This window comes from Petaurus breviceps, unplaced genomic scaffold (genome assembly GCF_028583685.1).
Source record: "Petaurus breviceps papuanus isolate PSGF00001 unplaced genomic scaffold, PetGlider_PUasm1.0 428, whole genome shotgun sequence".
NCBI lineage: Eukaryota > Metazoa > Chordata > Mammalia > Diprotodontia > Petauridae > Petaurus > Petaurus breviceps.
The window spans coordinates 4,932,128-4,959,529 of NW_027186331.1; the positions used below are offsets into that span (position 1 = coordinate 4,932,128).

At 56.3% G+C, this 27,402-nt stretch overlaps 2 protein-coding genes across 3 annotated transcripts in view; one reads left to right on the plus strand and one right to left on the minus strand.

Annotated features, from left to right (window-relative positions):
* The window catches only part of LOC138171423 (mitotic-spindle organizing protein 2B-like), a 10,373-nt gene extending 10,031 nt beyond the window's left edge, over positions 1 to 342 (minus strand). The window contains exon 1 of one of the 2 annotated variants that reach the window (XM_069100922.1): positions 100 to 342. In XM_069100922.1, the coding sequence (XP_068957023.1) occupies positions 100 to 311 (212 nt within the window). In that variant the 5' untranslated portion in view covers positions 312 to 342. The remainder of the gene's footprint in view (positions 1 to 99) is intronic. The other variant, XM_069100924.1, reaches the window with a different exon arrangement.
* A 2,076-nt stretch (positions 343 to 2,418) lies between these two features.
* Positions 2,419 to 27,402, plus strand: SMPD4 (sphingomyelin phosphodiesterase 4). Its single transcript, XM_069100921.1, has 16 exons — positions 2,419 to 2,561; positions 2,901 to 2,972; positions 3,151 to 3,237; positions 4,233 to 4,375; positions 4,478 to 4,553; positions 5,216 to 5,324; positions 5,414 to 5,466; positions 7,448 to 7,599; positions 8,529 to 8,661; positions 9,666 to 9,737; positions 13,229 to 13,318; positions 22,663 to 22,808; positions 24,281 to 24,371; positions 25,041 to 25,141; positions 25,520 to 25,683; positions 26,976 to 27,402. Exons 1-16 carry the CDS (start codon positions 2,529 to 2,531, stop codon positions 27,233 to 27,235), a joined length of 1,782 nt encoding a protein of 593 aa, XP_068957022.1. The 5' UTR covers positions 2,419 to 2,528; the 3' UTR covers positions 27,236 to 27,402.

The window sequence follows — 27,402 nt, forward strand, 5'->3', positions numbered from 1 at the left end:
CCCCGCTTCTTCCCTCTCCATCCCTCCCTGCAACACCCGGTCCTGCCTCCGGCCACCCTCCCCCCCTCCGGCCTGCAGCCCCCTCCCCACTGGCCTCACTTGAACACGTCGGGGTCGATGGCTCCGCCGGCCGCCAGGGCGAGCTCGTAGAGCTCAGTCTCCTCGGCGTTCAGCACCTTCTTCCGCCGCAGCGCCAGCTTCTGGAGCGCAGCCTCCAGCCCCGGGGGGCCCAGGCCCGGCCCGCCCGCCCCATGGCCTCCCCCGGGCCCGGTCCCAGGGCCTGCCGCGCCCGCTGCCGCAGCAGCCGCCATCCTGGCCGGGCCCAGGTACCCAAGCTTCGGTTCGCACTGAGCCACGCCCCCAGGCCCGGGTCCAACCCGGAGACGGCCAGGCGGTGGCAGTCCCGCCCCCAGGCCAGGCCCCTCCCCTCCGAGACCGCTAGTCGAACGTCAGGCCGGAGGAGGCCCCGCCCCCAGGCTCCCCCGGCCTCGTCTCTCCTGCAGGTTGGGGTCCGCCCGATGCAGGCCCCTCCGGGCCCAGCAAACATCCATCCGCAAGCGCTGGGGATTCAGCCTAAAGCGGGGCCGGCCCCCAGACAGGCCAGGCATCTGCCCTGGGGCAGACCGCGGCCCAGCCGGTTACCCGGGATATTCGCCTCCCCGACCTCGGAGTTGAGGCCACGCGAGAGGACCACGGGCTGTGGTCTGCCCTGCTGCCTCCCTCACATCTCTGCTGTCTAGTCCCTCCTGTACTTGTGAAGCTGACTTTTTGAGCTCAGGGTTGGGATTTTTAAAATTGATACCTACTAAGTTCATTTTCTTCCTTCAAACCATTTTCCCAGCCTCATTTTTGTTTTTCCAGTCTCGATTCATTCATCCAGGAGAGGCAGAAGGGCAACAAGTAATTTATCAGGTAGTTACCATGCACCCGCATCTTGCAAAGCGCTGCGGGATTCAAATACCAGCAAGAAGACAGCCCCTGCCCTCAGATTCTCATGGGGGAAAGACGATATATAAAAAGGGAGCGGAAAAGCCAGAGGGGGAGAGGTACCTGCTGGGGAAAGCAGTGCCATAGTGAAATCCCGAGCGCAGAAGCATGGTGGGAAGAGAAAGGAATCTGGCTGGCCCCCGCCCAGGTTGTGGGGATATTCCTGGGTGAGAAGAACAAGGTGTTAGTTCTCTCTAACGCTTCCTGTCCTCTACAAATATGATAAATATAGGTGGGCCAGAAGTCAGAAAGACCTGAGTTCATATCTGGCTTCAGACCATGTACAAGCTGTGTGACCCTAGACAAGTCACTTAATCTGTCTGCCTCAGTTTCCACAACTGTAAAATGGGGATAATAATAGCGCCTACCTCCTAGGATTTGTTGTTAGGATCAAATGAGATAATATATGCAATAGCCCGGCACATAGTAGGTGCTTGATACATTTTGTTTCCTTCCTATCTCTACTTTTTGTCACAGTAACTAATCAATTTACGAGCATTTATTACCACTGTGCAGTAATAAATACCCCTCCCATGTACCCTCAGGTACTGTTGATGAGGATAAAAGTGCAAAAGCGAAAGTCCCCAGGATCCAGGAGCTCCCAGCCTAGTCTGGGGAAGAACGTATAATGTGCAAAATAGATCCGTAATAGGCAGGTAGCTTTAAGGAGCTCCCACACCCAGTTCTCAGGCTCTGACGTCCATCCGATTTCCTTCTTGAACCTAGAGGTCCACGTCAGGGAGGGGGTGAAGAAAGCCCTGGACCACAGGGATCTGAGGGGCCTGGAAGGAATGCCAAGAGATGCGGGCAGAGCTGGCAAGGGCACTGTGCCCAACTGGGGTCCGAGGCTCCGACATTTGGTGTCAGTATTTCTCTGGAGCCTCATTCTCCGCATCTGTAAAATGGATCGTCCTTGCTCTTGCAGGGGCCTCGAATGGTCTTAGATAAACGTGCCATTCCACTCCCCCACGCGGAGCCGATGCAGGCATGGGCACGGCTTGGGCAAAGGCACGGAGACCGGAGAGGGCAGGAGGAGAATGCGGGACGGGGCTTTAAACGGCTCCTCCTAGACTGGTCTGTGCCTCCCCCCCCCCCCCTTATTGAAACGCCGGCCCCCCCCAATAGCCCAATGAAGAGGCGGGGGGGGGGGGGGGTGGCTAATTCTATACAGAGAAGGAGGTCGAGGCGAGCTCGGCCTGCACCCGGGAAGCAGCTCTGCTCCAGCTCCACGATGCGAAAGTGGCTCAGGCGACACCGAACGCAGAGGCTGCGGCGAGCGGAGAGACCCTTTCTGCGCCCGCGCAGTAAGGAACTCGGTTCCCCCTTTCCCGGCCCGCTAGCGGTGCGCCAGTGCGCAAGCGTAAGGGGGGAGGAAGCGGAGGCAGAGCGGGGAACCCACGCGGGTGTAGTACTATCTACGCATGCGCAGACCGGGCGGCGGGCCTTTGGTCTTTTCCCGCCATTCCTGGACTTGGGACCAGAGACGTGGGTTGATGACGTCGGCAACTGCGACCCGGGCTCCTCAGGATGGCGGCTGATTGATGGTGAAGAAGCTCTGGCCGCTTGGCCTGCAGGTGAGGCGACCGGGAGCCCGCGCCCCTCTCGTGAGGCACCTGAACCCCCCTCCCCAATTCCTGAGGCAGGGACCCCCGCCCGCGAGCTGAGGGGAGTGAGAACGCCTGCGTTCCAGGGCGGGCGCGTGACCCCTGTCCCCTATTGTGAGGTGCCTGAGCTCCTCCCCCAGATAGGGACCCCCGGCCCGGGCGATTCTGGGGGGGCACCAACGTTATGCCCCGGGAGCCCTGACAGCCGCCCTCGAGGTAGGCCCCCCAGGCCTGGGGGGGGGGGGATGCTGGGGGAGGGTCCGGCCAGGGGCGTGACCTCCCGCGCTGACCCGGCCTCCTCCTTCCCAGCGCGCGCCTCGGACACCCCGGCCGGGCCCCGCCATGGCCCTCCCGCACGTGCCGCCGCCGAGCTTCCTGCTGGTGAGTGCGGGGGCGGGGGGGGGCCGGGGGGGGGGGGGCGGGGGGGGGGGGGGGGGCCTTGGGAGCGCTTCCTGGTCCGCTCCTCCCGCCGGGGGCGGGGCCTCTGGGAGCACTGGTCACCCCGCCCCCGCCCGGGCAGGATGAGCCGCCCCAGCCGCCGCCGCGCTCTCTTTCCCAGGCGAGTTTGAAAGCAGATTGTGTGAGCAAGTCCTTTGCCCAGCGCTGCCACGACCTGGTGAAGGTGATTGAGGACTTCCCGGCCAAGGTAGACACAGGTGTGGGTATGTGTGCGTGCCCGTGTGTGTGTTGTGGTGCGGAGCCCCAGGGCTGTTAGAGGCAGGATCTGAACCCAGATCTTGGAGGCCTGGCCTGGCTCCACTCCTCCACACTGCAGCGCCTGGTTGTGGGTGTAATTAGGTGGAATGAGAATAATCAGTCATTACTTCATCTTTTTGTTTTCTTTCTTTTTATGCCAAAACAAACACCCTCAGGAGGTTTCAGGAGACGGTTTCAGGGCATACCAGAAGGCTTGGACCCCCCAGCTACACCACTTAAAAATAATGCACACAACACAAAATAGTATCTGTACAGGCCAAATTCAGAATAAATCACAAGTGGCTTCTTGTGGTCCAAGCCAGAACTCCCAGCTCAAAAGTTTTCACGATGCCTTTTGTCTTGTCATCATAGTACAGGATTTCAGCCCTCCCCCTTAGCCCCCAAGATAGAGAAAAGGAAGCGAGGACACCGTTACTCACTGTTCCATTCTGACGTGTCTTGGGTCCCCATTCTCCCCAGTATGTTTTCTTGTCTCTTCTCTGAGATGATTCTCACTGATTTCTCATTTATCAAAGTTCGCCTTTGTTTTAGCAACCACAGGCCAAGAGGACTGGCTCTTTGGGCCTGCCCCCAGCGGCCCCTCACTCAAGCTTGGCTCCTTCCCCTCCACTTGCCTTGGCCCGCACCCCCCTCCCTGTCTGCAGGTGGGCCCTCTGAGAGATGCCCTCCTGGGGAGTCCTGGTCCTTGATGATGGGAAAAGGCCATTTGCCCTTTGTAGAACTCCACAGAAACTGTGAGGTTCTTCCAGTTTGTTGATTGATTTTGATTTTGGCTGATTTTCCCCATCTTGTTCCTCTTCATTGACTCTGGGAGGGGAGGGATAAGGGGGAAATATAAGCAATGTAAGGACCACAGGCATGCCCTGCATGTATTTTTAAAATTGCTGTCCTTCCTCTCAGCAAGCTCTGTTTTCCCCACATCAGGAGCTGCACTGCATTTTCCCATGGCTTGTGGAAAACATTTTTGGCAGTTTGGACGGCATCCTGGTCGGCTGGAACCTCCGGTGTTTGCAAGGAAGAGTGAACCCCATGGAATACAGCATTGCCATGGAATTTCTGGACCCCAGGCAGGTGGATTTTCTGCAGGCCTGCTGTGGGTGGGTCTCCCATTTGATCGCGCCCTGGGTCTGGGGTCTGCTCACATTTGTTTCTTTTCATTCCTCGTACAGTGGTCCAATGATGAAGCTGGTATACAAACTCCAGGCAGAGGATTATAAGTATGATTTTCCTGTGTCCTACCTTCCTGTAAGTACCTGGGCAGGCCCCTCAGAGGTTGTGGTTTGACTCTCACTTGAGAGGTCTCCTTCATAGTCTGGGACAATCCCACTGGCATCTGTGTGCTACACAGGGGACAGGGGAGAAGGGTATATGTCTTTGGGGAGGGGAGGGATCATTGGTCTGAGGTCAGACGCTGTGCAAAATGCTTCTGTGTTTGGCACATCTCTCCCCTGCTGAAAAAGAGGGCAGCATGCATGCTCCTTTCTTTGGTATTCAAGCCTGACCCCCCCATTGCGCATCTTTGTACCTGCATCATGACCCATCATACGGGGCTTCTTGGGTCTTCTCCCTGAGCTCGTCCTGCCCTCGCCTGCCGCGGTCTTGGTGCTTCTTTCCTGTGGCTGGGAAATGCCCTTTGTGCCACGGTGCTCCTCACTCCTGCCTGTAAGGAGGCGTCCCGATTGCAGTGTCCAAATGGGACGCCCTGCCTCAGTGCCTCCTGTGGCACCATGTTCGGCCCTTGCCAGGGTGCTTTTCGTTTGCGTTGTATTTGCTTGGGTCTGTGGACTTGCCCCCCACTGTCAGTGCCACGAGGACAGAGGAACTGCTGGCGCCCCGCATGGGCTGTGCGCACAGGCTGTGCGCTGACCAGCCCTGCACCGGCAGCCTCCCGACACTCTGTCTTCCAGGAGCCTGTGCGAGCGTGCATCCAGGAACGCGTCCTGCCAGAGTGCCCGCTCTATCACAACAAGGTCCAGCTGCCGGCTGCTGGCACCCAGGGCCTGCATCTGGCGCTCAGTATCCTTCCTGTGGTGGTAGCGGGTGGCTTGGGTGCCCTACTCACTTGTACACACACATGCACTGTTTGTCCTTGACCACCACCTCATATCCGTTTGAATACTACATGTTCTTCTTTGCACTGAGCCTCATCACACAAAGGGTAAGGACCCCCCCCCCCATCTCACTTTAAGGGTGCTCTTTCATTTACAGGCAGGGTTGTGACCACGGATGTGGGCTGTGGGCTGTGGGCCTGGTGTGTCAGGGAGGGGTCTTCTGAGTGAAGGCCGCTGAGCCTGAGGAGAAGGCTCACATGGGCTGTGATTGTTGTTTCTGGGCAGACTTGGTGCTTGGGCTTAACCCCAGAGGGTGACAGGGAGGGGGTCATTTCAGCTCTCTCTGTCCTGAGTGTATACCCTGGGCAGGGCAGGTGAGTACCAAGGTTTGTCTGTGTGGGGACGTGAGCTAGGCTGTGTGTTGTGCTGGCCAGTGGTCAGTGTAAGAGTAGGTACCAGGTTTTATTGACAGGTGCTTGGCTGTTTTGGAACATGCTGTCAGTGGAGGGGTGGAAGGCCGGGGTTTGGGTGTGGGAATTATGTGCAGATATACAGAGTTTATGGGTACATGGAGGAACAGACAGACTAGAAAGAGGCCTGGTGGATGGGAGTGATTGGGGGGTGTAGGAGATGAGCTTCTGAGTGGTTGTAGACAGGTTTGGTACAGAGGGCGGGGCTTAGGGGTGCTGTGTGAGGAAAAGGGCTGCAAGGGGTTGAAGGGGTGCCAGTATGGGGGGACTAGGCATGGAGGGTTCAAGTTTATGAAGAGGGGATGGGCACGGTGCATGTTGGGAGAGCAGTGAAGAAAGCAGAGGGTGGGGGTGGGTTTGGGTGGGAGCACTGTAGGTATGCAGAGTTTGGGGCTGGTACTGGGATGTACAAGGGCATGGGGACAGGAGTGATAGTGTGTGGGTGTGAGAGGTGATGTTTGGGCTGAGGCTTGAAGGAAGTGAGGGATGTTTACAATGTTTACAAGAGGGCATTCTGAGGGGGGTGGGAGATGAGGATCATCTGTAAGTAACAGCAGGGTTGGTATAGCTAGACCTGAGTGTGGAATAGGAACTGTATACACACGGTGTCCCAAAGTTTCTGGGTGCAGTTTTAAGTTTTAATAGTTTAAAGGTGCACTAAGACTTTTGGAACACCCTCTAATGAGGGTGGAAAAGTAGGTTGGGGCTGGTTTGTGAAGGATCCAAATACCAGGCAGAAGAGTTGACTCCTAGAGGCCGTAGGGAGTGCCATCCTCAGATCTGAGCTTTAGGACAGTCACTCAGGAAGCCAGGTGGAGGGTGGACTGGATGGGCAGGTGGACGGTAAGGAGGGCTGAGTTGTGTGTGGTCGTGGTGGGGGGCCTGGAGATGGAGGCCTAAGGCTGGGCCTTGGGGCTGGGCCAGGAGGGGAGAGCCAGGTAGGCAAGGAGGGAGGGAAGTGTCTGGGCTTCATGCTGGGTTCTGGGGAAGGCAAGAACCTTAAAAGGGCATGGAGGGAGTTTGGAGGCTGGGGGGGGCGGGGCAGGCAACACTTGCTTTGAAAGATGATACCCAGCACCACTGCCCCTCCCACCAAGAAAGGAAAGGGGAAAGACCTTGCTCTCCTCCGTGAGGGGGCTTTGGTTTTCCTGGGGAGGCTCTGGGCTGGAGTGACTCCTTCTGTGCATGGGGCCCTTCTGCCCATGGATTGCAAATGGGGAAGGCCTTGCCCAGAGGAAGAAGAGTAGTCACCAAAGCCAGCTGCTCCTCTGTACGTCCCTGCTGGGGCTAGGCACGGCCGTGACGCGTTGAAAGGCGTGTGGTGGAAGGGGCTAGAAGTGAAGGGACCTTGGGATGAGGGAGGCCGTTTTATCTAGAAGAGGTCCGGCATGTTTGGGTTGGCTCAGAGGACGGTGTCAGGGTGGAGGGAGGCCAGTGGAGACGTACAGCGGCCCATGGTGGCTGGATGTGGGTTCGAGCTACATGGCATGGGTCCTGGGAGAAGCCTGCCCCGTCCCCCAAGCTGTCTTAGGTCCATTGGGATTGCCGCACTGGTCCCTGGCCCCTTAGCCCTCCTGCTGTGGCAGGAGGCATAATGATGGCCCTCTCTGTCTTCCAGAATTTTCCTTTGTCAGTTCACGTCCGAACTTCTGACTGTGCCTATTTCATCCTGGTGGACCGTTACCTGACATGGTTCTTACCCACAGAAGGAAACGTCGTCCCTCCGCCTTCCACCACCCTGGGTTGCACCATCCCTTCTCCCGCTCCCAGGTGAGGCTCCCAGGACCGATCGCTTCAGGCTGAATGTCTGTGTTCCTCTTGTTGGCCTGGCCACACGAGACATTCTGCGCTTGGGCATCCATGAGCCTTATGGCGGGCTGCCATTGTGGGAGGGGGAGGAGGAAGGTGAGCTTGCCAGAAAGGAGGCTACTGAGGAGCAGGGAGAACGGCAGACTGATAGCTCGGAAGGTGGAGTGGGGGTCTGTGCCACTGGACTGGGAGACACGGCCACCGCCAGCTGTGGGCAGTAGGGGAAGGTGACGTCTGGCAGGTCTGATTGGACTTGTTGGCCAAGTCGGGGCAGAAGACTCCCCCACCGCTCCCCCCCAGTGTGTTCTCCCTCACATCGGTGTTCCAGCTCCCACACACACGTTTATTCTAGTCTGTCCATTTGTGTGCATGTGCCCGGTGCTTTCTTTGCTCTCACCCAGCATTATGTCCATTTACCCAGCCCGCTGCCCCTCACTCGACGACAGCCTCACCCACATGGACACACACATGTATGCTATGCTCATCGTAGCCCCCAGCGCACATATGCATGTATCCCAGAAGAACGGGGGAGGATCAGTGAGGGGTGACTGGGTGACAGTGAGATGGCCATTGGGTGGCTGCTGGCTGTGCACACTGCTCTTCTGTACTTGCTGACGTCCCTTTGTGGGGGCACGGTCAGGGCTTTCCTGCGCCCTGAGGGATCGGCCCCTTCTAGACATCAGTGGTCACCGAGCCCAGTTCCTTCACTTGCTGGGCTCATCGAGGCAGCAAGCCCAGCTGATTCAAAGCCAGCCTCTTGGGGCACGAGGTTGGGCTGCCATTCTTGACTGCTCATCTTGGGGAGAAGCAACATGTTTTTGAAAGCAAGCTTGGGCTGGAAAAGAAAGCAAGCTTCTCTGTAACTCTGAGTGTTTGCTCCTTTCTCCCAGGACTCCTGCTGTGCCTTTTACTTCCTACGGCCTGCACCACACAAGCTTGCTGAAGCGGCACATTTCTCATCAGCCCTCGGTGAATGCAGACCCTGCCTCGCAGGAGATCTGGCGATCTGAAACTCTGCTCCAGGTGAGGCGCTCTGGCTTGGATTTCCAGTGGCCAGCGTGGCCCTCCGATGGCGCCTTTCAGAGCAGCCCGTGAGGACCGAGCTGCCTGTGTTCTGGGGGTTTGCCTTTTAACTCAGGACATGCATGTTCAGCTGCCGTCACCTTCATGGTCCTGTGATGGGCTCTGAGAGAGGGGGAGGGATGAACGAGTTGTGTCTGAGGACTAATAGAGAGCCTAGAAACCTGTGCGGTTCCGACAGGGAGGGAGGGGCTTTAGAGGATTGGGGAAGTCTGTGGAGGTGGGCCTGAAGGGGCCTTCCTGGAGCAGTGGCCTGGAATCCAGGGACTGTCTTGGCACCAGAAGGGACCTCAGAGGCCACCTCTCAACTCCTGCCCAAACCAGAGGGTCCTAATAGCCAGCCTCCCGTGATGGGGCTGCCCTCTGAAATAGCCCGTTGTCAGACAGAAAACTGTGTCTGCAGCATCCTGGGGTTAGAACAAGGCTTCTCAGCTGCCCCCGTCCAGGCTTTCCACAGCTGAATGTGGCAGCGCCTATCCCTGGGGCCTCCTGGAGCCCTGGGCGGGGAGGGTCTTCTCACACTGGTGGGCCTTTGTTCTGCTGCCACTTGTACTGCTGCATTTTCTTTGAATGTCTGAAGGACCAGCCAAAGGGACAAGCGTTACGCTGGTTCTAGGGTTAGTGCTAGGAAGTGACGGGCACATTTGGGCCAAACGTCACCAGAGGTCCAAGCCAAAAGCTGCCTGGCCAGGGAGGAACAGGCTGTTCGTGAAGGCAGTGAGTTCCCTGTCCCTGGAGGTGTTGAAACAGACTCCCGGTCAGGAACGCAGCCGAGTACATCCTGGGGGCTGGCAGGGGAGGGCCAGGTGTTCATGGCACTCCCTCTCTGGCTCTGACATTCAAGGATTCCCTCGACAGAGACCCTGCAGGGATTGCGTAGTAGGGCTGTTGTGTGTGGGCCTAGCTGGGCTTGCTGAGGACTGACAGATGCCTCTGCTCCTCCCTAGGTCTTTGTCGAGATGTGGCTTCACCATTATTCTCTGGAGATGTATCAGAAAATGCAGTCCCCTCACGCCAAGGTAAGGCCGTGTGTGCCACTCCCCCTCGAGGTCTCGCTTGTTGGCCTTGACCCCCAAGTGCATAAAGTAGCCTGTTGACCCTCATTATCCAGGGCTGCCTTTGGGAAGGGCTCCTCAACCTCACCTTGCTTCTGGAAGCCCAGGGCCACTTAGCTGGCTGGGGGCCTTGCTTCCACCTTGGCTCATGCTAACAGCCCTTTGACAGCTTCCCTCTGGCCCACTCCCTGGAGGCAAGGTCAGTGCCCTGGGTCCAGAGCCACCCTCGTCAGGCTTTCTCCAGAGAGGAGGGCTGCCAGGCCTTGGCTCCCTGGATGGAGTTTCCCAATACACAGTGCAGAGTAACAGACCTGGATGTTTTCCAGATGGGAAATCCCAGGCATTTGGGGATGGCTGTGCCTCCTGCTCCGGGGCCGGTTCCAGCTTTGGGCAGTGGCCAAGGGCCTTGCCAGCTGAGGTCTCTGGCACAGAGGTTCTTCATGTCCTCTGTGAGGCAGGGCTGGGCCCAAGCTGGTAATGTTGGTCAGCTCCACAGGGGCAGACTGCTGCATTGATGGGCTCCTGAACCCTCTTCCTTCTACTCTCCTCCTGCCTCATAGGCTGAGACCTCTGAGGAAGGTTTTGGGGTGACCAGGATGAGCCTGGGAGCAGACCCCAACAACCTCTCAGCTTACAGAGAAGTATGCCACACAGTGGCAGGCCCTTCCAGCACTGTGATCTTGGGGCTTTGCTGGCTGGGGCTCGTGGGCCTTTTGTCCCCCTACCTCCCAGATTCTGGGAGGGGGTGCCTTCCAACCCCATGGCACAGCCTTCACCAGGGGTGCTTGGTGAATGAGCATGTTCTCTTCTTTCTTCATGCATGTGTCTTGGCCTTGCAAAAGCATTAGGACTGCAGATTGCTTTAAACCTGTTTTCTGTCTGCCTGATCTGTCTATAGTGCCTCTCGAGAGGGTGTGTGTTTCTGGCTGGACACACTAGCATAGGTAGACAGCCTAGAAGTGGTCCTGGGGGGTTGGAGGGGCGAGAGAAGACTGTTTGCCATGTGGTTAAACCCAGGGACCTTCCCTCTCCCTGTGTTCGCTGGTCCTTCCCCCGTGGGCCAGGTCTGAGGCGATGTGCTCAGGGCCCAGGCCCTAGTCCAGCCCTCGACAGCTAACAGACGTTGCACAGGTAGGCCTTTTTACACCTCAGTTACCTCATGGCCATGAAGGCCTCCAGCCTCTCTGTGACCACCTCAGGGGTGTGCAGACCCCTATTGAGTCTTGATCGGGGGACAGGGCTCCCAGTGTGGGCTATGTATCTGGGGCCAAAGGGCTGTGAGCTACCCTGGAGGAGTAGGGGGGTGTCCTGGAAGTGCTGCTGTACCCCTGCCCCCTGGCCCTGTCAGATTGCCCTCCAACCCCGTGCTATGTGGGCCAGGTCCTCGCCTTCTTGTTTTGGCAGCCCAAGTGCTCTCCATACCTCTGGTGATGCTGTCCCCAGGCCACCACCAATGAGGATGGCTGCTAGGCATCCATCCTGACGATGGTCACAGCCCACTTTGGATCCATTCCCTCCAGCACCAATCCCTCCCCTTAATCATTAGCTAAGGAGTTGAGTTCAAGAAGTCGTTTTGCCTATGAAATAAGGGGCCTAGACCGTATCATCCCTCCCAACCCCAAGGGCCTGAGGCTTGTCCCGAGTGATCCAGCTTACAGGTTGGTGGTCTTGGCTCTGCCCCAGGGTCTCCCCACCCTGTAGGCCTGATCTCACCATTGCTCTGGAGTAAACATTCAGAGAGCTGGTGGCCCTGAGCACTCAGTGCTGGGCTTGTGACATAAGAACCACGGGGGACTCGGGAGAAGCACAGACATGAGGGCAGGTGGGCCAGCAGCCACTCTGGAGCGAGCTCCCTGGAGCAGAGCTTAGATGGCCTGGGGCTCGGACCAGACGGCCTCTTGTTGCCCCTTCAGTGGCGACCTCCTCAGGGAGACAAGCTGCTGGCTTCTTAGAGCCTGGTCAGCCTGTGTGTGCCCGGCCTGTCGCCCTTAAAGCATTGTGTCCAGCGCAGTGCGATCCCTCTGCAGAGATGCCCTGAGGGTGGCCAGGCCCAAGGCCAGGGCTTGCGCTACCTGGGCGTCTCGGTGCTGACTTGGTGCCTCCTGATTGATTTTGGGTTCTCGTTTCCCATTTCCTCGCTGCTGTGGCTCTCCCTCCTGACTCCTTCCTGCTTTTCTAATGGATGTGCTTTGTGAGGGTGGCAGGCAGCTCTGTTGCTGGGCCCTTGCCCAGAGCCAGTCCTGGCTGGGATGCTGTAGCTGCTAGGGTGCTTTGCTCAGAGCTTCCCCCAGATGTTCCCTGTGGTGCACGTGCATCGGCCTGACCAGGACAGCATCAGGCTGCTTTGACTCTTTATCCTGATGCTCATGGGAACTTCATCCAGCAAACTCTCATTTATCCAGAAGTTAGGTCTGGTTGACCAAGCAGGACATTTGGATCTAGGCTCAGCGACTTGCTCTCTGAATCTCCATTTCCTCTTCCAGGGACAGAACCCTCCCATGAGAGCTCATGTCCTAACTTGGCAGAGCAGTAACTCTCAATTGACCCGGGCTCCTGTGAGCCCCGAGACCCTCGCACCTCGAGGACTTGTCCTCCTTTTCTCAGAACGTGAGAGGCGACGATATCCCCGTCTGCGTTCTCTCTGGGCCTCCACAGGGCCATCCAAGCTGCCCAGTGACCTGTGGGGGGTGGAGGGGGCTTTCTAAAGAAGCCCCCCGGCCTGCTTTTCTGGTGTTGGCCTTCTAGCTAAATGAGAGTCTAGCGTCCCATAGTCCCTGCCAGCCATTGTGATTTTCTGGAAGGCTGATGATGCTTCTGCTCCATTGATCTGGCCAGGCCGCGCTCTGAGGGGATGCTTGTCCAGGGAGCCCAAGAAGAGGAAGCCTCATGTGCCCCCCCCCCCCCACTCCCCATGCCCAGTCTTAAGGCAGCCTCAGCTCAGGAGCCCGCCCTCGGCAGAGGCTGGAGCTGCCTTGGCCAAGTCAGACCCACGCTCACAGCCCGGCCCCATTTGGACTCTGACTCGTGTCCTCTGCCGCCCACCCACCAGCTGGGGCCCCCGGAGCCAGGACCAGGCAGGCGGGGAGGGGCAGCGCCCGTAGGCTCCTGTTGGCATGAGGGTCTGTGGCTGTAATGTTCGACTGGATTGGCACTGACTGTTTGTTTTTGTTTTTTGTTGTCTTTTTCCTTTTCTTGGGCTTATTCTTACTTTTTCTCTTTCTCTTTCCCTTCTTCCACCTCTCCCTTTTCCTTAACCTTATCTTCTTCCCTGTCCCTGTTCCCCCTTTTGTCTCTCCCCTCACTCCCTCCTTCCCCTTCTCCGCCTCCTCTTTCCCTTGCTGTTTTTCCCTCTTTCTTCCTCTCCTTTCCACCCTTTGCTGCCCTCCTCTCCTCTCCCTCTCCTGCCCTTCTCCCTTTTCCCTCCGTTTTCCCTTCTTGTTTTTGTTGTCTCTCAGCTGGAGGTTCTTCACTACCGACTCAGTATGTCCAGTAGCCTCCACAGTTCTCCTGCCCAACCCAGCTACCAGGCCCTCCACGCCTACCAAGTACATCTTTTTGTTTGGTTTCCTTTTTTATTCTTGCTGGCAATCTGCAGAGAGTGTGTGTGTGAGCATGGTCTGCAGAGGAAGCCTCCTGGGGCGGCTGGGGACAAGAAGGTCCATCAGACAGATCAGAATTCAGCACTGGGTGGGCACAGAGCTTTACCAGAGCCTAGTGGCAGGACGTACGTGTGTGTGTGTGTGTGTGTGTGTGTACACATGGCACACCCTGACCCCTTCTTGCTCTGTGGTCATCCATGCTCCTTTCAGTCAGTCCTGCATGGGAGACAAGGGTGGGGGTCTTGGTCTTGGGCAGGGGGGCTGGGCTGGGACTGGCTGGATGCGAGGATTCTGAAGATTCCTGGGAGGGGGAGGGGGTGATATTTGAGGGGACGCTGGTCGACCCTGTGCTGAGCCTCCCGTCAGTGCAGGCATCCAGGTTCGTGTCCTGAAGGATCTGCTAGGTAGCTGTTTGAGAATGAGGAGCTCAGGGATTGGTCCTGGGAGGCACCAAGTCTTGTGTTTCTTCAGACTCATTCGCTCATTTTCAGAAATACCCTCTTTGCTGCGATGGTGATGATGGTCCCCGTTATTTCTGTAGCTCTTCAGGGTTTTACAGAAACATCATGGGCATTGTCTCCTTTGAGCTTCTTACCAGCCCTGGTATGATTGCCCTCTTTATAGGGAGGAAAGAGAGGAGGCTCTCAGAGGGGCTGGCTGAATCGCCAGCACAATGGGCATCAGTCGGACATGACCTCGGCCCCAGGTCGGCGCAGCTCCAAAGCCTGCCCTGGCTGCGTCAGCTCCCTGCTCGGTAGTGGAGGTGTGTGAGGCCTGGGGGACTGCCTGGTGCAGAGATGTCAGACCAGCTGCTGGGCCGGCCCATCACACCCCCTCCCGAGTGCAGCCTTAGCCAGAGTCAGATGTCACTGGAAAATATTTAGCCCTGAAAACAGCAGTAGAGAGCAGGTGGTGTTAGCATACGGCTTTCTAGGACAGTGTGCGCCTCTGCAGGGTTTAGCAGCCTGTTTGGAAAATGGGGACTCAGAAGGAGTGAGTGACTTCTCTTGGGCAAAGCTGTGACAGATGTGGGGTCTCCTGGTCCTGGGGTTCTGTGGTCATACCTGCTCCCTCCTCAATCCAGACTTCCAGAGAAGGTGCTGTCAGTAGACAGGTATCTACAGAGAGGAAGCAGCCATTTGGAGCAGAGGGAAGAATGCCCTTCATTTCTGTACAGTTTATTCCTCTTCTGTTATGAGTGATAGCTTGTCCTGGGCTCTGGAGAGAGGTGAAACAAGACAGGGCCCCGTCCGTGTGATGAGGGAGGAGACTTCGGGGACTAAACCCACTTCCAGGGCACTGGCTGCGTGTCCCTGCCCTCAAGGAGCAGATCACATTGTGAGAGCGGAGGTGGGGCAGGGTGGTGTGGAGCGAGGGTGAGAGACCTCCGATGTGTGGAGGTAAGCTGCGGGCAGTGCTGCCACATGAGCCTGACTGGCTTCTGTATTTTCTCTTGGAGGTTGGAGGGAACCCCTGGGTCACACTGAGCTGTCAGGGACATGGTCAGACCTGCCCATTCAGAGTAGCACTTTGGGGGTGGGGGTGGCAAGGGGATCCATTACAAGGAGGGTGCAGTGATGGGGGATGAAGGCCTGAGCTGGGGATGTCCATGTGTTGAGTCTGAGGTGCCTGCAGGATTCCTGGAGGAGCTGGCTATCTGGCAGTTGGTAATGTGGAACCGAAAGCCTAGGAATCCTCTTCATGGCAGTGATCACAGCAAGCATTGAATCCATGGGATTCACCCAGAGAGAGGGTCTGGACTGGAGCCGGGCCATGAGGGTGGAACCCAGAACCGGAGACTGAGAAGGGCTCAGGAGAGAGACCTCCAGGGGGTATTGTGGGTGGGCAGGGTCCAAAGCTGCTGAGAACCTGGGAGGCCTTTGGCAGGGTCAAGAGTCCAATCACAGAGGGTTGAGAAGGAGTGGAAGGAATTGCAGTTCCTTTTTGGCCTAATGGTCAGATACGGGTTTTGGCGGTGCTTAGGAAAGAGCCAGGATCCATCAGAGTTCACTTGGATTGCCGTGGGCAAGTCCTGATGGGCTATGTGTGCTTCCTTTATTAAGCTGAGGAGATTCCCTCAACCTTAGGCATGCGGTCAGGGGGTAAAGTGCAAAGAATCCTCAAGTTAGAGCCAGGGCATGGACTGGGCCCTGAGGTGACCTTACCCATTCTTCCAGCTCACGGTCTGTGACCTCATGGCACAAGAAGGCCAGGTGCCCCCCTCCCTGATGGGCATGGAGCTGTGGCCGCCTTGGATTGTGCTGGGTGGGTGGGGGAATGTTAGCCAGAGCCCTCAGGCCCCTTGGGCAGTCTGGGGACCCTTTCTCGGGATCATCGTGGTTCTGAACACATACTTAGGAGTGCAAAGGAAAACAGTCCCACTGAGATTCAGTTCTCAGAATGGTAAGAGAATGAGCTCACGGATCTCAGGGCTCCAGAGCCCCTGGCTCTGGGTAGCACCTTGGTCAGCGTTTTATGCCTCTAGGTTGGGCCAGGGCTGGGGTGGAGCTGAAAGCTTGAGGAGAGTCATCGATCAGTAAGCATTTATCAGGCTACCTATTAGGGCATCTCACTGAGACTTGAGGCATTTGACAGTAAATGCCTTACTGATGGTGGGAAGACCCGAGCATCCCCCAGCTCTGACTTCAAGTCATGTCCAGGTCGGGGCTGGCCGGTGTTGGGGCCTCCAGGTCTGTGTCTGGATCAGGGCAGGTCTAGGAAGAGAGCCACTCTGACATGTGGGAGATGAGCGGGGGGGAGCAAAATGTCAGCCCCTCCTGAGCCCAGATCCATCCTTGGAAATCTCTGAATGCTGTAACTTGTTGGGAGGGATGAGCATGGAATGATCATTCCAGAATTTACTCCAGCTTAGCCAACAAGAGGGACTTGGAGGCTGCTGGTTGTGACCGCAGTGCTGTGGGGTTACTGCTGCTTCCGTCTTTGAGGCGATTGTTAGGGAAAGGAGGGGAAACCCTGACTGCATTTAGGGGTAAGTGCAAAAAACCATGGAGACAATGAGCACTTAGAGAATGCGTGCCACTTTCTGGCATGTGACCAGACAGTGGCGTTGGATTATTGGCTCTTTGGAAGAATCTAAGGTTCATCCTTGGAATTCTTCATGTGAAATGCTAACTGAGATCCCCTCAGGGAAGTACATGATCTAAAAACTGTGACAAAACCTTCTTCTTTATTAGTAGTTTAGCTATGTACAAATGTGGGTCTGTGTGTGTAAGAGAAAGAAGCTATTGTAGTGGCAGCCCTGGGATAGTGCCACGGGCTAGGGATATAGAGACATCACCCTGAGGGAGCTTTATTCTGTTGGGGGAGACAACATGGACATACGTAAGGTCATGTACACAAAACCTAACCAAGGAAGAATGTTCTGGCACTGGCTGGGGGCGGAAATCAGGAAGGCTCCTCATAGAAGGTGGCTCTCAGACTGAGTGTTGAAGGACTCTGGGCATCCCCAGAGGTGGAGGGGAGGAGAGGTTGTACTCCAGGTAGGAACAGGCCAGGGTGGGGGAGAGCCAGGGGACTGTGCATGTGGATTCTGGATGGGACAGGCAATGATGTGTGTGAAACACTTGGCACATCCTTAATCGGTACACAGACTAGAGCTCTTACTTTTCATCTAAAAGTTATGGAGCGTGAAGCCTGTTAATGAGATGCAGTTTCAGCATGGTGAATGTTGAGCGCGGTGCTTAGATTCCAAAATCTGCTGTGTAAAAAAAGGAGAAGGAAAGGAGCCCTGTGTACATGGTAAGTGGTTTCCCTGTGACTGGGCTCCTCTGGCATCACAGTAATGGTGACAAGTGTATTTACAGTGATGTGACATCGCTGACAAGCCACTTTCCCTCTCCGTGTTTCCCTTGAGCCTCAGAGCAGCTCAGTGGGCTGGGCCCCGCAAGGGGAGCTCATCATCCTCATTTACAGCTGGGGTTGTGCTTGTGCTTCCTTCTCGAAGACGACCAAAGTGATGTCACTGTGCTAGAGTCCAGTTTCAATGTGTCTGTGGCTGATCAGACCAATATGAGCTCGGAACACTCTGTCACAGGTTGGCACAAATAGTCCATGTGAAATCTCCAAATTTGAGCACCCTGCGCTCCCTTTGAGCCACTTCGATTCTGCTTTGCTCATAGAGCACAGCACCCTCTCTGATGTGGGTACACCATGCTGAACAGTCCTGGGCCAGTGTCTCCCATGTCTCACAATCAGTTCCAAAGTTCTCCAAAGTATGGCTTCTTCTGACCTCCACGTGAGTGTTTGCCTTCTGTGAGTTCCCTGCATAATAGGGTTTTAGGCAAGTGTACCTTTGGAATTCAAACAGTGTGACCAGCCCATAGGAGTTTTGCTCTGAAGTTTAATTTGAGTAAGGACCTCAGTGTCTGGTCCCTTATCCTGCCGGGGGATCTTCAGAATCTTCCTGAGACAGTTCAGATGGAAGCGATCCAGTCTCCTGGCCTGGTGCTGGCAGACTGTCCAGGTGTCACAGGCACACAAAGAGGTCAGCACCACGGCTCTGTGGACCTGCAGTCTGGCAGTCAGTCTGATGTCTCTCCTCTCCCACACTTTCCTTCGGAGCCTCCCAAACACTGAGCCAGCTCTGGCGATGCGTGCATCAGCCTCATTTTCACTGTGGACATCCCTGGAAAGTGCCCTGCCAAGGTGAGTGCCCTCATCCAGCCTTCAGAGCTCCTCCGTCTGCTGTAACCAGCAGTTCCACATATGGATGGTGTGGGGGTGGCTGTTAATAGTTGGGACGGAATGAGCACAAGCAGCAGAGAATCGATCAGCTTCAGAGGCTGCATTGAGTGCACACACATGCATCACTTTGGTCTTGACTTGTAGCTTTTCAAGTTGAAGAATTTACCATTAATGCGGTAGCTGACCTTGGTGCCCTATTTGTCCTCATTGAAGGCATCTGACAACATTGACTGAAAACATCATGCTGAAAAGCATGGGAGTAAGCATACAGCCTCGTTTTACTCCATTGGTGACTGGGAAGGCAGGAGAGCATGGTCCATTATCTAGAACCTGGGCGAGCACACCATCATGGAATTGATCTACAATGCTGAGAAAATGTCGAAAATGATGGGGAAATTCAGAAGCTGCTAAATGAGAAGTGAGAACTCCACAGGGTTTGCCAGCAGGATAGTTCATCCCTCTCCAATAAGGCAGCATCTACCTCCATCAAAAGTCAATGTAGCAGCAAGCACTCAGCACACCCAGGATGGCTGCTAGCACAGGTTTTTAGATCTGCTTTTCTAAAGGAAAGCAGCTCAAAACGGGTTAACAATCTTTAATCAATCAAACATATCATTTACCTAGTTCAAGGGAAAAAGTCAGCACCCTGAACTTCAGAGAATACAAGCAGAAGTTACAACAGAAAATAACACAGTTCAGCAGACAGGGCTTCCGGCTGTCTGACCATTACATCCATACGTAGTTAGTTACCAGAGAGGGAAGCACCAACATCTGGGTTTTCAAAGCTGGGGGGTTCAGTGGCTGCCCAGAGGCTCATCGGGCCAGATCACACGATTCTTCCCAAAGTGAGCCCCAAAGCAAAGCCTCCCCTCAAGGAGTATATACAGCCTTCTCCTGGATCAGAGAATGTCCCAACCCTCTTGACCTTGCTCAATCACAAGCATCAAGGTGTGGGCATTCCTGAAAAGCCTTCTGCCACAGGCTCCATGTGACCACATGAAGCTTATTAGGGGGCAGAGTATAATTTCATATCAGGGAAGGTTTTCAGATTCACTTAAGACTATCAAGGGGCCAAAGGGCAGGGAAGATCTTCAGATTCCCATTAGTCAAGTACAAGTTTAGAGATATGCAGAATTCCTGGCTCTGTGAGAAGGCCCATGAAATTCTGTTTTCCACTGATAGTAACAATCCAAAGCACTTTTATGATGCCCTGAAGGTTTTTTATGGGCCAGAGACCTATGGTGCATTGCAGTTACTTAGTGCTGATGGAGCCACAATGATTAGTGGTAAGGACATGATCTTGGGGAAATGGGCTGAACACTTCCATATTCTCAACAGACCATCATCAATCAATGCTGAGGCCATTGACTGTTTACCTCAGGTTGAAGTCAGTCCCTCCCTAGCTAAAGCTCCAAGTGAAAAAGAGGCTTTGAATGCCATTAGGCACCTTTCCTATGGCAAAGTGCCTGGTGCTGAGATTTATTTACAAGGTGTGTGTGTGTGGGATCTATTGCTCATACAAAAGCTAGAAATTTTCCAGGTTGTATGATAAGAGGAGCTTATCCCCCAGGAGTTCAAGGATCCCTCCATTGTCCGGCTCTATGAAGGAAAAGGAAATAGATTGTCCTGCTACAGTCACGGGGTGGGGGGGCCGACTCTCTCTTAGTTATTGCTGGCAAGATTCTTGCCAGAGTCCTCCTTAATAGACTTAAGTCCTTCACCTGGAAGATGGTCATCTACCTGAGAGCCAGTGTGACTTCAGAAAGGGCCGAAGAACAGTCGATAAGGTGCTTGCTACCCAACAGCTCCAGGAGAAGTGCCAGGAGCAGAACAGGTCTATACACAACGCTTGTAGATCTGACCAAGGCCTTTGGCACTGTCAGTCACGGAGGCTTGTGGAAAAAGATAGCAAAATTGGGTGGCCTGAAGCTCATGGGGAGACTAGGACCAAACATGGGCACTCACCTGCCTGGGGTTGGAGAGCTTTGTAAAGGGTGGAACCCCTATGTGGCTGCTAAAAACACCCCCCCCCCCGATTTGTTAATAAAAAGGTCATTTGATCTTCAGCCACCAGATGAGAGAGCCATCTCTTCTCCAGAAGCTAGGCCTCTCTAGAGGTCGTCCCCAGCCTGTGGTCTGACCTGTGCACATCTGCAGTCGTGCTGAGTCGTGGGCATGCTGCCTTCTGGGAGGAACTCTGGTAAAGCCAACTGGAAGAAGGGAACCTTCTGCAAGGAGCAGATCCTCCCTGAAGGGCTGTCCTGAGGTAGCAACCCAGAGCCTGGCTTCAGCTCAGCCAAACAAGTTTTAACTGTCTGACAGTCAGCCGTCCAGGGAGGTCACAAGCTCCTCCTCCCCAGGGATGTGTGAGCAGAGGCTGGGTGCTGGCCAGGGGGCCATTCGTGCCCTTGGATCACCTCATGGCCCCCAGAAGACTTGAATTGGGTGGGAAGTTGGACCAGAAGACCTCAAAGAGGCCCTTTCTCATTTGGTGACACTTCTTAGGAAAATATTGTTGCTGCCTTGTTTTTTGTGCCAGTGGTGTCCTGCAGACTCCCTTCCCTTGTCACTGATCAGGACCATCAAAGCCACTTGATGCAGCATCTTCTGCCAGAAGAAGGGGAGAGGCTTCATGTATTCTCCAAAATTGTTGGTCGTCGTGTCTGATCAGAGTTCCTTTGCCAATTGATGTCATTTTATGATTGTCATTCTTAAAGACATTGTAATTAGAGAGTGGGGAAGGAGTAGGAAGAGAGCCTTTGGGTGCTGGTCACAGCACAGGCTCCTGGGGCAGGTTCTGAGGACAGCAGTGTCTAGTCTCTCAAGCTCTTCCTTGAGGGGGGGGGAGTGGAGCTGGGGTGCAAAGCTCCAGGTAGGTGAGGAGGAGTGAGGACAGGGAAGGCTCTTCACTGGATGAAACTGGATCAGTTTCCTCAGGGCAATGGTGAGAAGGATGAGAGAACCGTGATGGCAGAAGGGAGCCTGGGGTGATGGGAAGAACACTCTGGTTTGAATTCTGCCACTCGTCCCCATGGACCTTGGGCAGGGGTCACTGCCTGTAACACATTAGGGGTGCTTTACTGCCAGATGAACACTCTTTCAAGGCCCAGCACAAACCTTTGAGGTCACAGGTGTGTCAAGCTGCTGGTCTGTGGTCTCACAAGTAGCTGGTGGCAGAGCCCAGATTCCAACTTGGGCCTTCAAACTCTTGGGTATGACAACACTCTAAGGGCATTAAAGAAGATGTGAATGTTAGAGGCCCTCCCCCAGTCATCCTGACCTTGCTCATATTCCAGGCATGTGAGCTGCCTTTGTGGAGCTCCCGCCTGATTCGTCTAAGAACCCTAGGGGGTATCTAGTGCTGAGGCACAGAAAACGGCCATGGTCTCCAGGGCTCTGGATGTACAGGCAGGCTCCTACAAGCACAGGGATTATTTCCTACACTTGGGAAGTGAGTGAGGCCAAAGGGACTTTTAATGATGGGACGGAAGTCTCCAGGTGAGGAGGGAGGACAGCCATCCCAGACATGGGGAAGGCAACAGGCTCACAGGAGAGTGCGGAGGCCAAGTGATTGTTCAGTTCTGTTGGGGTGTCCACGTGCATGCAGGGCTGAAATAAGGGCCTGCCATTGCCGGTGGGGCTCTTTGGAAAGCCCTAGCATTTGGTACCATCTCCTCACAGTTGGCCACATTGACATAACCCCAGAGCTCCAGATGAGTGATCTGGCATCAGTGGATCCCTGTGGTCACCCTGGGGGCTGGTGGGGCAGAGGGTACCCTCCTCTCTTAGGAGAAGGGAGCTGAGGCCCTACAAGAGGAGAATGTGGCCACACATATGTGTGGTCTGTGTGGGAGCTGAGGAGAGGATGTAGGGCTGTGTCCTCACTGGAATCCTGTTCCAGCAGCTGGTTGTGGGACAGGGTAGTGGTTAAACCATGCCGGCTCAGTGCTGCCCCTTTTCAGCTTTCTCCCCTAGAGGAGGACACTGATTGGACCCTCTTTTAGGCCAAGGCTGTAGAGCATAACTTAGGGCTTGAGGATAAGCAAATTTGAATTAGGGGAAATATATTTCTGCTCATTGTAGAATCTGTGCCCTTGGGCTGTGGGCCACCCCCATCCCTTCTGGAGAGCCGTCTAAAGCTGGAAGGGCCAGGATGGGGAAGGGGCTAGTGGCAGTCTTCCAGTCTCCTCCTAGAGGGTTTTCCATCATGGTGCCTCCCAGACTGAGGGATTTGTCAGAATTCATGGCTTTGGGGTTCTTTGTCTCCAAATATGCCTGGTACTAACCAAGTCAGGGTCAGACAGATTGTGGGTGCTCAGCCCGTCATGAAGTGTGCAGATGCTCATTGGACTGTGTTCCCAGGGGTGGGGGACCCAGGCACTCTGGCCAGTCGCTGTCTCTCTGGGCCTCAGTTTCCACATCTGCAAAGTGAGGTTAATACTTCTGTACTGGTTACTGCCTGGGTAGTGGTGAGGAGAGGGCTTTGCAGAAGAGAAAAGGGGTAGTGACTGGGACCAGGAGAGGAGCTCCTCCATGCCTGGGCTTCCTCCATTGGCCCTCCACATTTCTTTCCTTTCTGCACACAGGAGTCATTTAAGCCCACAGAAGAGCATGTGTTGGTGGTGAGGCTGCTCCTGAAGCACCTTCACGCCTTCTCCAACAGCCTGAAGCCAGAACAGGTGTCCCCCTCCACCCACTCACACACAGCCAGCCCCCTGGAGGAGTTCAAAAGGTAAGTGGACTCTCCCCTGCTCCCGAGCCGCCCCACCCTTGGCAGCCTCCTGGTGGACAGCATCAGGATTTTCAGACAAATGGAGCAGGGGCCGCATGCTCCTGGCACTGACCCCCCACCTGTGCCTCTGCCCTGGTGTTCACCATCACCCCTCTGGGCACCGGCTAGGATGCCGGCCTCCTCTGCCTGTTTTATTTGTAACTACTCTCTGAGACCCGGAGGCAGCAGGAGTCCTTGGCACCCCTTGTGGTCACTCACCTTTCTCTGATGCCAGACACTGGCTCCAGAATGGGGCCTGTGCCTCGGGAAGCTGGGAGGAAGCCAGCAGGGGGTGAGATAGCAGATGACCAGGTGGTGTTACTGGGTGACAGCCAGACCCCAGGCAAGGCACTTTACTTCCTTCTGCCTCTGTTTCCTCATCTGTAAAAGAGGGATGATAATTGAGGAGGGAGTGGGTTAGTATCTGTTGAGCTCTGTGTAAATGCATCCTGGCATTGTTCTGAAGGGCACACCAGGGGCTTTGCTCAAAGAAAAACCCACAAGACTGTAGCGGGAAAGTGTTTTAAGTAGGAGATCCAGTGAGATAAATGGTCGTCCCCTGGGCCTGGTCTCTGACTCCAAGGCCTGTGGCCTGCGCAGCCTCCAGGCTTGGGGCTGCCACCCTTGAGAAGAGGCATGACCATGGCCTGGAGGGCTTGCTGGCCCGGGGTGGGGGCCCTTCCTGCAGGACACAGAGCCATCCTCTAGTTTTCAAACTCTTTCATGAGCTGCCCCAAAGCCTGTCTGCTTCCCTGGCAGACTTCCAGAAGAGTCCCCTCCCCACCTGCTCCTAAACCCTTGCAGTTCTTGTGTGCTGGGGATGTGGCCACGGCCTGCCCTCCCCCAATCACTGTTGGCTCCCCATTGCCTTTCTTCCTCCTGTTGTTCGCAGCTCTGCCTGCTCCTGCTCCCTGGCCCTAGGGCAATCCTGGTTGTGGGTCCAGCCCGGCACTGCAGGCCCTCCCTGTGCCTGGCACTGGCTGTGACATCGGAGACAAGTCTCCCACATGCTCACATGGAGGGAAGGGCTGTTGTTATCCCCATTTTACAGATGAGGATACTGAGGCAGACAGGTTCAGTGACATGCCCAAGGTGACACGGCTGGATTTGATGCCAGGCCTGGTGTTAGCCCCACAGCTGCCTCTGGTATCTGCACTGACTGGTAGGGCAGTTTCTTAAGGGACGGAACAGCTGCCACACCCAGGGTCTGTGCTCCCGGCAGCACGCAACACTCCGATGTCCTGGTCTCTGCCCGGTGCCCTCCTTGTGTGAGGCTCCAGCAGGGCAGGGCACACGTGTTCTGTCAGAGCAGGGGGCTTCGCTGCCCCGGGCCCAGGGCCAGGCAGCGGGGATGCCCGCGGAGGCGGGGGCCGGTGGACTCCCCGCTGGCTCCCCCTGATGCTGTGCTGACTGTCTTGTGTGCTCTGCTGCAGAGTGGTCATCCCTCGCTTCGTACAGCAGAAGCTCTACGTCTTCCTGCAGCACTGCTTTGGCCACTGGCCCCTGGATGCTTCTTTCCGAGCAGTACGTATGGGCCGCACTCGGTGCCTTCCCCGGGAACCGACCTACAGCACAGGCCCTGCACCCAGACACGTGGCTACTTCCAAAGCTCTTCTCTCTGTTGGCACCACTGTGCCTGACTGGGAGAAGCTGTGCTGAAACTGGGGGCCTGGCTAGCTCCCGGAGAGGGGTGGGCCTCCTGGTGGAGGTTCAGGCTGCTGAGAGCTGTTGGCAGCCCCCAGGATGGGGGCGGGGGGGCGGTGTAGAAACCTGACTGCCATCTTCACCCAGTCAGGTGAGGTTAGACTTCTGAGGGGGAGGCAGGCTTCACTCGACAGGATGGGAGCGACTCCCCCACAAGGGGCTGGTTGATTCTCTTTCCACAGGCCTTTATTAAGCAACTGCTGGTGCCTGGCCTGGTGCAGAGACAAAAAGGGAGGGTCCCAAGCAGAGGCTTAGCCCAGGGTTGAGGGGATTCCATGTTCAGTTCTCATCTGGGCAGATGTCTCTGAGGGGCCGGTGATGGGAGGGCCCTTAGGACAGGGGATGGCAGGTCTGGCAGGGGCCTGAGAACAGGGAAGGCAGGGCTGGGAGGGGCCTCAGAATAGGGGAAGGCAGGGCTGGGAGGGCCTGAGAACAGGGACTGTCAGAGTTGCAGAGCAAGAGTTCATGTAACTGCATCTTCTCTGCCAGGTCCTGGAGATGTGGTTGAGTTATTTACAGCCGTGGAGATATGCTCCAGAGAAACAGTTTCTGACTGCAGATCCTCAGCCTCGCACAATACCTGAAAAGTGGTGAGTGCCCGTCCCTTGCCTTGGGCGGTTCTCCTGAGGCTCCCTCACTCTGCCCACTTCGGGCTCACCCTCACCTCCCTGGGGGGTGGCTGGGCTCCTCTCCCACTTGTGGGCTCCGTAAGGACCCGGAGGGTGGTTCTGATCCTTTTCTGCTGCCCAGTGAACACAGCAGTTCAGTGACTGGCTGCCGTCCCCCTCTCCGCGGTCTCGTGTCAGGACGGGAGAAGGCCCAGGCCTCCCTCAGAGGTGGGAGGCCGCGGTAGAGGAAGGAGCATGAGCTGGCTGTCGAGCTGTCCCGAGGTTGGCCCCCCCCGGCTTATGGTAGGGACGCGGGGCCTTCCCGCTGGGCTGACGTGGGGGCTGCTGCTGCCGTTTCAGGGCTCCCTTTGTGCAAGAGAACCTGCTGATGTACACCAAGCTCTTCATCGGCTTCCTCAACCGTGCCCTCCGCACAGACCTGGTGAGCCCCAAGAACGCGCTCATGGTGTTCCGTGTCGCCAAGGTCTTTGCGCAGCCCAACCTGGCAGAGATGATCCAGAAGGGTGAGTGTCCTCCTGCGGCACTGGTCTGGGGCAGCCCGCAGGGGACTTACTCTGCCCGTTGTACGGGCGAGCAAATGGAGGCTGAGACTCTGGGCCTCACCCTGCTGGCTTTGCCAAGACTTGAGCAGAGTCTCTGTCCTCTTCCTGTCCAAGGCTCTCCGCGGTCGATTGCCCCGCATGAGTCACTCCTTGTGGGGCTGGCAGCCTTTCCTTCTTCCATTTCTGGTGCCACGTGCATCTTAGGGGAAGAGTCCCTGGCACGGTGTGGCCACGATGGATGGTGACAGGAGCTGCTGACGGCTGACTGGGGGCTCACTCGGGGCTACCTTGTGCCTTCTGGGTGGTCTCCTTGGTGCCCTGGCCTTGGGTCTGTGCCAGGCCTACTCTCCTCACCAGCCCCCGGCCTCTCTCAAAGCCGGGCAAAGGGGCCACCCCCTCCAGGAAGCCTCCCCTGAGCCTGAGTGGCAGCGTTCTGCCCTCCCCCATATCACCTGTGGCTTCTCTGTTGTCATGTGTGCACACACATGCTTTAGGACATGTCCTTGAGGGCAGGGGCTGTTTTTTTCTGTCTTGGGATCGCAGAGCACTTTGTAGGGGCCAGTACTGTCCCCACTTTACATGATGGGAGCCAGGGAGGAGGGTGTTTTCCCAGGTGTGGATTCATACCCAGGCCTTTATGCTCCAAGACTACGCTGTGTCCACAACTGCACTTCACCTCTGTCTCCTTTTCTGTGAAGCCCTAAAGCCCTTCACTGCTGCCTGGGGCTGTCACGGTGGCCCCAGCACCCCCATAAAGGGGAACTCTCCCACCTTGCCCTGGAATGGACCGTCCGGCCTCTGGCTGTCCTGATGGTGTTGATGGGTCGGACCCCGAGGCCTCAGAGGCCCCACTTGTCTTTACGTGGCTTCTGCAGCAGTCATTGGCTCGTGTGGCCACGGTCAAAGGGAGCTTTCCCTCCGTGCCCTCCCTGTGCCCCACGCTTGGCGTGCTCTCCCTCTTCACACTCTGCTTCCCCCAAGGCTCGGCTCAGGCTGCTACCAGCATCCTTTTGTGGCCTGTGCTTCCCTGCCCTCTCAGTCTGAGCGTTCTTCCTCCCTAGATGACCTCCTGTTCATTTGGTCTCCCCTGTTAGAATGTAAGGCTCTTGAGGGAAGGGATTATTTCAGTTTGTTTTTATCCCCGCTTGCCCAGGCCAGCACTTGTTGATGGGCCTGTCTCTCGGGAGGGTGCTGTGGGGCTGGGGTGGAGCGGTGGGCTGTGGGCCAGGCCCTGAGCCCTCCTCCCCTGATAGGAGAGCAGCTGTTCCTGGAGCCGGAGATGGTCATCCCACACCGCCAACATCGGGTGTTCATGACGCCGCCCTTCCCGGGGAATCTTCTTTCCTCCTGGCCCCCCACGGTCACCGATGCCTCCTTCAAGGTGAAGAGCCACGTGTACGGCTTGGAGGGCCAGGATGGCCAGTACAAGCAGATGTTCGGCCCTGAAGTCCGAGCCTTGGTGAGTCCGAGTCTAGCCCCCTCGGGAGGCCCTTCCCTCTGTAGGGGGCTCTGATGCAGAACCAGAGCCGCTCGCACTTGCTCCTGTATTGTTGCAGAAGGGATGGGAGCCTGGCCTGGACGTGGACAGGCCGGCCGAGGGCCCCACGTGCGTGGCCTTTCCCACTTTGCCCTCTGCCCCATGTCCGGGGAGCCAGCTCTGAGGAAGGCAGGTCTCAGGAA